At 34.5% G+C, this 12,551-nt stretch overlaps 1 protein-coding gene and 1 long non-coding RNA gene across 8 annotated transcripts; both read left to right on the top strand.

The window, feature by feature from the left end:
- The first annotated feature begins 3,563 nt into the window (after positions 1–3,563).
- LOC140893413 (uncharacterized) lies at positions 3,564–4,826 on the top strand. Its single transcript, XR_012153132.1, has 3 exons — positions 3,564–3,695; positions 3,951–4,108; positions 4,211–4,826. It is a non-coding gene; the product is annotated as an uncharacterized lncRNA (long non-coding RNA).
- A 166-nt stretch (positions 4,827–4,992) lies between these two features.
- Positions 4,993–7,553, top strand: LOC140892790 (uncharacterized). Of its 7 annotated transcripts, none has more exons than XM_073301789.1 (7): positions 4,993–5,352; positions 5,432–5,605; positions 5,687–6,314; positions 6,399–6,482; positions 6,558–6,793; positions 6,874–7,298; positions 7,412–7,553. In XM_073301789.1, exons 2-5 carry the CDS (start codon positions 5,477–5,479, stop codon positions 6,656–6,658), a joined length of 942 nt encoding a protein of 313 aa, XP_073157890.1. In that variant the 5' UTR covers positions 4,993–5,352; positions 5,432–5,476; the 3' UTR covers positions 6,659–6,793; positions 6,874–7,298; positions 7,412–7,553. The 7 variants fall into 7 exon arrangements, with proteins under 7 accessions (XP_073157890.1, XP_073157889.1, XP_073157891.1 ...); XM_073301788.1 differs by having other exon boundaries at positions 4,998–5,115; positions 6,591–6,793; XM_073301790.1 differs by having other exon boundaries at positions 4,998–5,115; positions 6,566–6,793.
- Positions 7,554–12,551: the final 4,998 nt, after the last annotated feature.

Below are 12,551 nucleotides of genomic sequence, written 5' to 3'. Positions count from 1 at the left end.
GAAGGCATGTTCTATTAGTTTGGATTGGATGTATAACTTTAGAACTATCTTTTAATGTATTATGCATGTTGGATATGTTGATTCATGTTTTAGATGGAAGAATTGATTGTTGGCTTTTGGAGTTGGTTAGCCTGCCCTGTTTTCTGTTGTTTTTCTGGGCAAAGGGCGCTCTTGATCGCACGAGTTCGTCGGATCGAGCGCGGCCCTTAAATTGTTGAGGCAGCAACTTCGCATAAATTGGTGCGCTCGATCCCACGAGTTCGTGCGATCGAGCGCGGCACTATTCATCCGGAAAAAAAAATTCCTTTGCTTTTAATCTTGGTTCTTGCATGCTTAATTATTGTTTATCCCAAGATTAGAAGATTAGAACCGAGGTCTCACAGCATAGGATGATCAAGGGTGCATCCGTAGAGGATTGAAGCTCTAATAACTAACCTAACCCGACTTTGGAAGCATCGCTATTATTATGCATATAAAAAGAATAGAAGAGGCTTGTAGATGGATCCCAGCACATATGCGATCATTCTCTCCTACTCTTGAGTTGCAAAAGATTAGATTAGTTGAATGCTTGTATCTCTCATTGATTCTTTATATGTGCATTGTATTGTGAAGATATTTCATAGAGATTGATTGTGTAAACAACTCTGATTTCGATATCTTGAAGAAAGCATTTGAGCCATGGGAAAAAGTGGATACAGGATCATTTATCCGAACCACTATATATCATTTTATGGTCCTTTTTTCATTCATTGTTCTGTGTTTCCTTGCATGTTCTGCCATTCTTGATGAGATTACATCGGCGTCTACATCTAACACTTATATTGTTGTAACCAACATCTTAGACTCGTGTTCTCGCAGACGGCGCCGTTGATGCAATTAAAAAAATCAATCGTACCCAATAAATACCTCGTACCGATAACTGAGGAACCAATTTTCTTCAATGAATCGAACGGAATTGTCCCTAAATATTACTGCGTATATAAGAGAACTATTTTTCTCTCTCTTGGAGTTAGTGACATAGTGGAAAATTAATTGGAGAGTAAAATGGAAAATAAAGTTGGTGTCCTTACATCAAATCAAATAAGGTAGATTTTATAAGAGTCTCAACTATTATAAAATAGTAGAGTTATATATATTCCCAGTGCATATTGAATTCTATCATATAAGGCAACTGGATTCACGTGTATAGCGTGATATTACGAAATATCTCGAAAATATAATTAAAAAATATGATAGGATTTTTACCTATCATCAAAGACATTTTATTGATATGAGATAAGATTAAGGTAATTAATTATATATAATTGTTCATAGAAGATTTGTACAAAGTAATGATAAATATAAATAGAAATATAATTTATTTCTTACATTCTAATTATATTAAGATTCAGATGTTATTATATACGAAGAACACGTTTGTCCATAAACAAAATGAATTATTAATAAAATAAAATAAAATAAAATAAAAAACATTATGTGAGACATCTCATAGAGAAATTTGGTGAGACAATATTTCGACCTAACTCAACTCATGAAAATTATATTTTTTATACTAAAAGAATTATTTTTTATTGTATGTATGGACTGAAATGACCCGTTTCATGAATATAGATTTATGAGAGCATACGTATGACAAGATACCTACTCAAAATACGATTATATTGTGCAGTTGGAGACATACATTATTAATAATAGACAAGTGTTTTATTCCAACATCGCATACTAAAAGAATTATTTTTTATTGTATGTATGGACTGAAATGACCCGTTTCATGAATATAGATTTATGAGAGCGTACGTATGACAAGATACCTACTCAAAATACGATTATATTGTGCAGTTGGAGACATACATTATTAATAATAGACAAGTGTTTTATTCCAACATCGCATATAAATGAATTTTCGCTATAAAGTAGAAAACTAACGCTCATGTCCATGCATAACATGTTCATACTGTTAAAGTTTTGTTTTTAATATTTAGTTTCAGGGATTTTGTAATGAGTTTGTATAAAAAATTATTATAATTTTGATGAAATATGAACAATATTATCATTATTAAAATTAATTTGGGTAATGTTCACAATTGATCTCACCACCAGAGCTGTTAAAATGATTTGGGTTTGTTGGATCCACCCATCTCATCAAATGGTGAGTTTTGGTGGGATGCTGACGAACCCATCTCAACCCGCCTAATATAATTAAAAAATAGTTAGATTTTTCGAGTTGACCCGCCTAATCTCACCAAATAGTAGGTTTTGGTGGGTTGTGACTCTTGAGTCTCCCCCATCCCACCAACCCATTATGAGCGTTTTACTCACCGAGGATCCATATTGTCTATATCATGACAATATATAGTAATAGAAAGATCATAGTTGGCTACAATTTTCCGGAATTTTGAAGAAGAAATAAACTATTTTTAGAAGGGAAACTTTTGGAAAAATAGAAAAACAATATAATACATAGTTTATTTTAGAAAGTTTAAAATATATTCTAAGTAACATAAAACCTCTTATGTGAGATCAGCTAATTGGGTCACGGATTATATTGTCGTACACATATGGAGTCTATACTCTATTGTATTAGTGTCCAAGTTGGTGGAGTATGTGAACTCTTGGCCATTGGTCAAGAGTTCGATTCCTCCTGCCAACACCTTCTTGGACTAGCCTGTCACACAGGGCTTGCCTAATATGGTTTACCTGACTGAGGCTATTGCGTTAGTCCGGAGTGGGGTTTACTCAGAGCAGCAAAAAAAAAAAAGGATAAGCTATTGCGTTAGTCCAGGGTGGGGTTTACCCAGAGCAGCAAAAAAAAAAAGGATAAAAAAAAATTACAAAAGTTCCCTCAAGCTTTAAATTCAAGCTTACAGTCTTTCAGCTTTACTCTTTCACACTAGTGTAGTATATTGTGGAATACCATGTCCGGAGAAAGCCAATGCTCGGCGGTGGGAATCGGTTTGGGCACCACTTATTCATGTGTGGTCGTGTGGCGGCACGATCGCGTGGAGGTCATACCCAACGATCAGGGCAATCGCATTACTCCTTCTTACAACTTTCAACAAAACCGAACGTCATATCGGCAATGCTGCCAAGAATCTTGCAGCCATCAACCCCATCAACACTTTTTTTGGTAAGAAGTTGTTGTTTCCAGTTTTGTCATTACCCGTGTACAATGCTCTTGGGCTTCGTTTTTCATTCATTGTGTGCAATTATTTGGAGTCTTTTGACCTTGTACCGATCTTGGCATCATTTTGTTTATAAAGTTACCATCTTTTTTGAGAGATGTTTGGATAATGAATGCTCTGTTCATATTTATTCGTATCCTGCTGATATTGTACAATTTGAAAACTCTAGGATTTCTTATATATTGAACAAAAATTTTCTGCATATGATGTATTTGGATGAGTCTTATTCAGGGAAATTTAGGTAAAAAGGAGTCCATTGTGTCGTATTTGAAAAAAAAGATTTATTACTTAAATTACCAATATGTCCTTGTATTTAACTTATCTGAAATGTTTATTAAAACCTAAATCTATTCCCTTCTCACAAATCTTTAATTCTCAAAGCACCACCCGTCTCCCTTCTCGTAGATCACCCTTTTATCTCTCAAAATTTCTCCACAAATCTCCATTCTCATCCCACACGTACCTTCCAATTCAAGCACAAAATTCATCAATCAAATGGCTAACAATGATCTGGTAATATTCAAAATTTTTGTTAGCTTGGGTCTTGGCTGGCTTGGGTACCCGGGGTCAACCCAAAGGCTTGGGTGCCCAGGGTCACCCTGGGTCTACCCAAGCTACCCAAGCCTTGGGTAGCTTGGGTTGACCCAAGCCTTGGGTAGGCTAAGCTTGGGTCGACCCAACGCTTGGGTGCCTAAGAAAACTAATTATGATTCAATGGTTGTTTTTTTAATTGTCCTACCGTATTTGTTTTATTTTTATTTTTAATAGGTATATTTTCCAACAAAACTAGGAAGAAATGAAATTTTTCATGTCAAATTGACAATTGAGTCGAGATATAAAGAGACTTCCCAGAAGATTTATCATTATCTGAACAATGAGGAGAGAACAACGTTTTTTGAGCAGTCTTCATTTGATAATCTCGTTAGGTATCACCGAGATTTTAATGTTTCCAGTCAAATTATTTGGTATCTAATAATTAGTCAGATAGTTGATAATGGTAGTGATGATTTTTGGATGGTCGTGTGCAGGGGCGGATGTATTATATGGGCAAAACAGGGCAATTGCCCGGAAGATTTTTCCCAAAATTTCTAATACCCACTAGCCATTAGTTTAGGCACCTTCTGTCTTTGAATTTGTTCTAATTTTTTGTATTAGTTGAGTTGACCGTGCAATTAGTTACAAGAAAATTTTTCATTTTTTATTAACTTTAATAACACAAAAATAAATGCAAATACAAATTAGAATTAAGTCGCAGCATTCATGACATTTGAATTCAGTTGGGAAATAAATCGAGACAAAAGTTAAAAATTAATAATATATTGATAATATATACCATATTAATTACCAATTACAACATATATTTTTTATGGATTAAAAAAAACATACATTTTTTTATTTATTGCTAAACATAAAGATAAACGAGTTTCAATAAATAATCAGTTTAAAATGAAATTATAATTTCCTTCGTCCACTGTTTGTGTATTGGTATGAATAATTTTATTTATGATAATATAAAGTTCACTTGTGATAAGATAGTTGTTTTTGGGTTTTTGTCAAACAATTTCTTTTCGGAGTATTTAATATGAAAATTTTTTAAGTGTATGACATGTTGCTTTATATTTTTATCAAAATCTCAATCTAATAATTTTTCATCAACATCCTTGATAATTAATATTTATTTTTATATATATATATATATATATATATATATATTATATATATATATATATATATATATATATATATATATATATTTCGAAACAATTTTTTTGCCCACCAACTTAAACATTTTTGGCTCTGCCCCTGGTCGTGCGTAAAAGGCCCGTTAGATTTTCTATGTTAGAGTATTGTTTAATAACAAGTCTCGACTGCAGTATAGAGACGACAGATCTACCAGATGGAGGAGGTATCTTTGTCTCGAGACACTTTGTTGGTAAGTCTCAAATTTTTTTTAGTGATTTGGAGGCAAAGATTACTGCCTTAGGACAAAATGAAATTGAGGGGATGGATGTGGAGAAGTTAAAGATGGCTAGTCTGGGGTAGAATAGCCTATCATGATGCCGTCAGATCTTTGATAAAGGAACTTTTAAGGAAATATACTTCCCAGGGACGGGGTTGTAAAGAAGTTCATGGAAATTTTTTTATCACTGGTTTTGTGCTGCATCTACAGGTATATAATTTTTTGAAGTTAAATTGACTTTGTTATCTTTATTTATAATAATAACATTGTTTGAAATTTTTTTTTACAGATCTTGGCTTATGAATATTATTCTAGCGTGGCACAAAAGTTTTTCATGAGAAGAGATGTGGTAGACGGTTTGATTTTGCCCAGGATGTTTAAGTGGGTGGCTAGCACGTGGCCCTCAAATTGTGCCCCGTCTAATGTTGATGTTAGTGCAGCCTTTGGTGCCTATGATATAAATGTAAGTATTATGAATTAATTTGATATAGTAACTGTGGACATAAATTTTTAATTTATCTGATACGATATTGAATTAATATAGGATTGTGTTGGATGTTTGACTCCTACTTCTGAGGATCTCGTGTCATCGTATTATACCACCGGTGTTTTTGTTGATTCTGCACCAGATGTCGTCACCACTCGGGTACTAGAGCTGTGGAGTCAGGGTAAGACTGTTATATGTAGCCAGCGCCCTCTCGAGAATGATGTGGAGTCTCCCATAGTCCAGCACACACCTTCTTATCATGATGGTTCCAGCACCCCTTCTAGTGAAGCCACTAGATCCAGCTCTAGCACCCATTCTGTTGATGCCATTAGATCCAACTCTAGCACTCGTCCTCCCATTCCTATGGGTCCTAGAATCCACTTTGGACTCAATCCTACCCGCCGCACATCACCCTTGGAGCATCATTTTAGGCGGCGTTTGAGTGCATTGGATGATACCGTTAACTCATTGCGTCTTGAGATGAGAGAACAATTTATCAAGACCAGGGCGTGTATAAGGGAAATGAAAGCTGGTTTTGATGAGTTGAGATCGTGTTTGAGTGAACAGATTAGAGCAAGTTTGGCTGAGATCAGGTCTCAGACAGCAGTGCATATTCAGGGAGATTATAACATGGTCTATAATAGAAGGCAGAAGAGGAAATCATATGTACTTGAGGCAGATGTTAGTGAGTAATTTCTAATTAAGTTCATATAATATTAAGTATTAGAATTGTCATTTTAATTTTAATTTGTTTGATGTATGCTGTTAGGTGTGGATCAAAATATGGTCAGGAAATTGTTTCCCAATAGTAGCCGAGTTGCGCTGCCCTCTATAACAGAGGAATCCTCCGAAGGTGAGTTAATGCATTTTTTGACGTATATATTTATGTATAGTATAATATAATAAACGATAAACTTGATGTTTCTAGATATTCAGGTGACTCCTGATGCGGTTATGTCAGGTGCCGAGGCGTCCACGTCGATAGGTTGTGACAGTGTGAGGCCATTTGTGGAGTGCGTGACTTTCTAGGTAAAAAAATCGTTGGCTCGAGTTAGGGCACCAATGCTCACGAGTTCGCCAAGCAGGATTAAAGGGTTTTAAAACAATTACGACAAGTCGTTCTACAGGCCCATGGAGATCATGAATTCGCCCGTCACGATTTGTGTAAGCATTTATGATTCGTGAATATTTGTAGAGAACTATTTTTTTTTAACTTTGAAAACATATTCTTCTGTTGAATTCAGCACATGGGTGAATCTCTTCGTGGATTACTCGAGATTTAGCTGCGACATCCTGAAGTGATGTCACCAATCGTGCCGCTGATGGATAGGCATTTCTATCTGTCGATGTCAGTACTGGCTGAAGATGAAAACCGAGTTCTCAACCCAAATCTGGTGGGGGTGGTGAAAGGGATTGATCCAGAATGGCCCTGCGCCTCCTGGGGAAAGGCGCGAATAATTCTCACCCCAGTACACAGAGATGGGCGCTGGTTTTTACTAAAACTCGTGGCAGGGGTCAATAAGTGCACTATATTTGACTTGCAGCGAAAGAACGACCCTAACTGCAAAGATATGGATAAGGAAATAGGGCCTATAATTATCAACTTTGCTCGTCTGCTATCCTTTGTTGGGAACAATCCACAACCTGAGAGGTCATGGTCTATAAAGATGTATGATGAATTCAGAGCCTGGATTAAACAATACATTATCATATCTCTAATGTGTAATATGTTTACCATTGACAGATGACTAATAATTTTATAACTTTTTTTTAATTGTACAGTGAGGATTCAGGAGCATTTTTCCTCGCCGCTGCTGGATATGCTTTATCCAAGCAAAGTGATCACCTAGTATTATAGTTAGATGACAGACTTGTAATTGAGTTTAGATTTTTTATATTATGTAATATGTTTGATAATCAATGGACTGTGTATTGATCTTTAATTTCTTTCGAATTGATGAATTTAAGGTTTTATGGACGACTGTTTGATATATAATCGTGCAAGTTATAACATATGTATCTACTATTTTCACGAGTATGTTATATAATGATAAATATTTTAACCATTGAATCCACTAGTTTAACAATTTTGATATATAATCGTGCAAGTTATAACATATGTATCCGTTATTTTCATGAGTATGTGATAGTTGTGTTTGTGTTTCATATTTTAATGTCATTTTGTTGTTGTTTTACATTCGTTTATGTGTTTTAATTATGTATTGTGTTCGTATTTCATATTCTGTGTCTAAATGATTTGTTTCCCGGTTTGTTGTGTAGGTTGTGCGTTTTGGAGGACATATGGACGGAACCATGGATCAAGGGAAATGCTGAAAAGATGTTGAAGAAAAGTGGACCGCTCGATTTGCAATATTCTACCAATCGAGCGGCCGTCTGAAGTATGAAGGCAGTAGGAAGTGAAATTTTGGACCGCTCGATCTGCAGCATCTTACCGATCGAGCGTCGCTGTTTGGGATAGAATCATTAATTTTGAAAACTCTTTTATTTTGGACTATAGATTTTATTAGGTCTATTTTTCCATTTTTTCTGAGGAAAATTATCAGACTTTGAAGGTTTCTTTGGAGGCTAGGTTTTGTGTTCTATCTTTTTCTTACAATTTCTTCTTTTCTTTTGATTTTTCTTTGGTTTTTCATGAATCAATGTAGCTAAACCTTAGAACTTGGTTGAGGAAGACAAGCCCTTGATTTAGTTTATTCATGAGATTCGAATTTTTCAGTGTTTAATCCTTATTGAGTATCAAATGTTGTTCTGATTTATTCCATGCTTGTATGTGAGATTTTTGGATTGGCCATATTAGGATTTCATTATAAAATCTACTGCTAAATTAGAATTCAAATCCGTAATTGTTTGAACCATCTAATTTGTGAAGCAACTGCGTTTAATATTTTCTGCTGGTGAATTTGTTAAATCGTATGAACAACAATTGACTAGGATAAATACAATCGCTGGTATTTGTGTTGTCTAGATTCATCAGTTTCACTCAATTGAATGATACCTTAAATTTAAATCTAGATTGCTGGTATTCGGGTTGATTTATTGGTTAGAGTTAATTTAGAACGTTGGTGTCTAATTAACTAGGATTAAGTGAAACATGAATTAAATTTTCAATGATGAATATTTGATAAGATTAATTATTTTTAGGTAATCGATGATTGAATGAATGATATCAAGGGTGTAGTCGACCGATACCAAGACTTGTTTCTCATTGCTTTCGTCGTTATAATTTAATCTTGCATGATAGTTGTTAGAATTTCATTAAATATTTTTTTTAAATTTTAGTAGCTAATCTCAAATTCAAAACCCCTCATTTATTTTAATGAAGAACACATTAGATTTCACTTTCCTCGTGGAAACGATCTCTACTCACACTACTGCATATTTGTTTATCTGATTGAGTTGGGTAATTTGGGTAAGACACGACTTAGCGCTATCAAATTTTGGCGCCGTTGCCGGGGACGGTGTTTAATTTATTGTGTTATTTTTCTTTTTTATTTTGTTTAATCTCACTCTCTTCTCTTTTCTTTGTTTCTAGTTGTTTTCTCTCGTTCATGTTTTCAAGTGATTTTTCTGAAGAAGACTTTTCCTACGACCCGGAGATCGAAAGAACTTTACACAGGCGAAGAAGAGAAGCTCGTAGAAGACAGGAAGAGGAAGAGATTCATACTGAAATTCCTGAGCACGAAATGGCTGAAAACGCTAATCTTATCCTTAGAAAATTGGGCACTCCTGATCCAAACCAACATCCCTTATGCATTACTTTTCCTACTCTAGAAAATAATGCTACTTTTGAGCTTAAATCTGGATTGATTCACTTATTGCCTTTTTTTCATGGTCTTGCAGGTGAGGACCCTAACAAGCACTTGATAGAATTCCATGTGGTTTGCACAAGTATGAAACCCCATGAAGTGATAGAGGAGCAGATCCAACCGAGGGCCTTTCCTTTCTCTTTGAAGAGTGCTGCTAAGGATTGGATGTATTATTTACCATCTGGATCCATCACGACTTGGACTGAAATGAAAAGAATTTTTCTGGAGAAGTACTTCCCATCTTCTAGAGCCGCAAATATCGGAAAAGAAATCTGTAACGCCCCAAAATTATCTTAATGGACCTTATTTGAGATAATCAGAGATTTTAGAGGTCGAGGGCCGATTCGATTTTGATCAGGGACTAGAATTCAATTTTTGGAATTTCAGGGACTAAAATGCAAAAATAGGATTTGTTATATTGATTGGTCTTGGAATTTGTTTGACTTAGTCTCATTTTTTCCCTCTTCATCCCCTTCATCGGTTCCTCTCCATTGAAGGCGAGAGAAAATCTTCCAAGCTTTTGTGATTTCCATTTTAGCTCGATCCGTCCGTTGGAATTTGATCTGAAGTTGATATCTACGATCGCAACGACGAGTGCTCCGTTTGGAAGTAAGTTTCTCTTATTTTTGAGAGGTTTGAATTTTTGGATGTCTTTAGAATTGATATATATTCGGAGAGGATGATTTTTAGATAGCTGTGATAGTATATCTAAGACGGTTCGAAGATCTAACGACGATCGGAATTGTTATGATTTTCTTAGTGATTTTGAAAATCTTTGAATTTGAGATGTGTTGGGATTGGATTGGAAATGATATGTATTGATTGAAATGAGTTTATTGGATTGTTGAATTGCTGTCTGCGTTTCCGGTTTGATCAGTTTATAGCCGTTATGCCGTCAGTTTGAGTTTTGGATATCGTTTTTATGTTTTGATCGTACCGAGTTTGAGTGAGCTTTTGATGTCGATATTGATCCTTATGACTCCTTCTGATAGATTAAATTGAAGTCAGCAGAGTTGCGAGATAGCAGCTTTGGTCAGTTTGGAAGATTGAAGTCGGTACAATATCGATTTTTTTTTTTATCGATTGAAGAAGTTGATTGAGTTTTGAATGAGTTTGATTGGATATTGACTATTATCCTTGCTTTTTGATTTCAGATTGAAGTACCTTCGAAGCGAATAAGGTAAAAGACGATTTAGACTTGAATGAAACAATTAACTCGAATTAGACTGGATTCGAGTGTTCCAAATAAATCACATACTTGCATGATTGAATGCTTATTTGAAATCATGATTGAATGCTTATTTGAATTGGTTATTGAATTTATGATTGAATGCATGAGATGACATATGCATTCATATTGAGCCGAATGATTATTCGTTTTGAATTAGACTATCTGGTGATTATAGCTGAGTGGCCTTGTAGGCGAATTACTACATGTGCGGAAATAACTCTCTATAATGCTCCGGAGTCTAGAGGATTAAAATATACCTCGTCCACCTCGAGAGGGTAGTCGGTGTGATTGTTGGATATTTTAACATCGGGATCCCAAACCGAAGAATGAAAGAAATAAGAATTCCATTTGATTATCTGAGTCTGATAATCCAGAAGTTTTACAGACATGCATATCATTTTAATTCAGTACTTGAATGAATTACTTGAATTATATCTGAAGTTGATATACGAGGTGAATTGATGCATATCATGTTTGATATGTTTATTTGATATAACATGTTATCTCTTTTACTGGGAATATTTTTCTCACCGGATTATCCAGCTGTTGTTTTTGTTTGTATGTGTACTTGGCAACAGGTGGGCAGGATCGAGTCAGAGACTACAGGGATAGAACGAGAATGAAGAATAGAAGTGGGACTTCGAGTTAGAATTGGAAATGCATGCCAATCTAGTTTATGTTTTGAAAGCATGTTTAGAACTCGAGCGTTGTTGAATATTAGAATTGATTATGAATGATGAATATTGAAGTTTTTATGTTGATTACATGTTGTTGGATTCGAAATTGAGCATGTTAGATTGATATTAGATTGTGTTGAATTGTTGATTTTGAATTGGAAGCATGTTCAGTTTTCTGGAAAAATTTTGATCCTAGGGTGCGCTCGATCCCATGATTTTCTGAGATCGAGCGCAGCCCCTGAAAATATTGAGGCAGAGACTTGCACAAAATGGTGCGCTCGATCCTGGCTTTTTGCTGGATCGAGCGCGGCTCATATTATTTTCTCGGCAGAGAGTTTCAAAATATGGTGCGCTCGATCCTGGACTTTTATAGGATCGAGCGCAGCACTGTTGCTACAACTTAAATTGTAATTCACCCAAGTGTAGGTTGTCTGCAAGTAATATACTCGTGAGTACGAGATCGATCCACGGAGAGGATGTTGTAAGTTTAATTTTAGCAATAATATATTATAGATAAAAATATTATTATAAAACTTCAAATACACAAATTATAAAATTGTCAAGGTTTCAAAGGTTCATTGTTGGTTTATTTAAGATTGTTTAATAAAAATAAATAAAAGAAACTAAAATAAGAATAAACATAAAAGAACAATGAAATATTTAAACAAGTATATCATATAATATAGTTTCCACTATATTAATATCAGTCGATATTTAATACATGGTACCCATAATATATATATAAATGCATAAATATAAATTGACATAAAAGTAAATGTTAGATCAAATCACAATATTTCATTTAGAACAACCGGCAGAGCCACGCTATCGTCAAAATAAAATATATGATTTTATGTTAGATGCGATAAAGTAAATGTTAGTTGCGGAAAAGTAAATGTTATATGCGAGAAAGTAAATGTTAGTTGCGGAAAAGTAAATGTTAGTTGCGATAAAGTAAAAGTTAGATGCGAGAAAGTAAATGTTAGTTCAAATCACAATATATTATTTAGAACAACCGACAGTGTCACGCTATCGTCTAAATAATATATATGACTTTATTATAAATAGATACATATATTTATAGTATATAATTATTGTAGTATTTATTGTATCATATTTGACAACAAATCAAGGTAACCACATTCAAGGTACCAAACATTTGATGTAAATAGATAACAACAAATCAT

The sequence above is a fragment of the Henckelia pumila genome, chromosome 3 (genome assembly GCF_033568475.1).
Source record: "Henckelia pumila isolate YLH828 chromosome 3, ASM3356847v2, whole genome shotgun sequence".
NCBI lineage: Eukaryota > Viridiplantae > Streptophyta > Magnoliopsida > Lamiales > Gesneriaceae > Henckelia > Henckelia pumila.
This window is presented reverse-complemented; position numbering and strand designations above follow the sequence as displayed.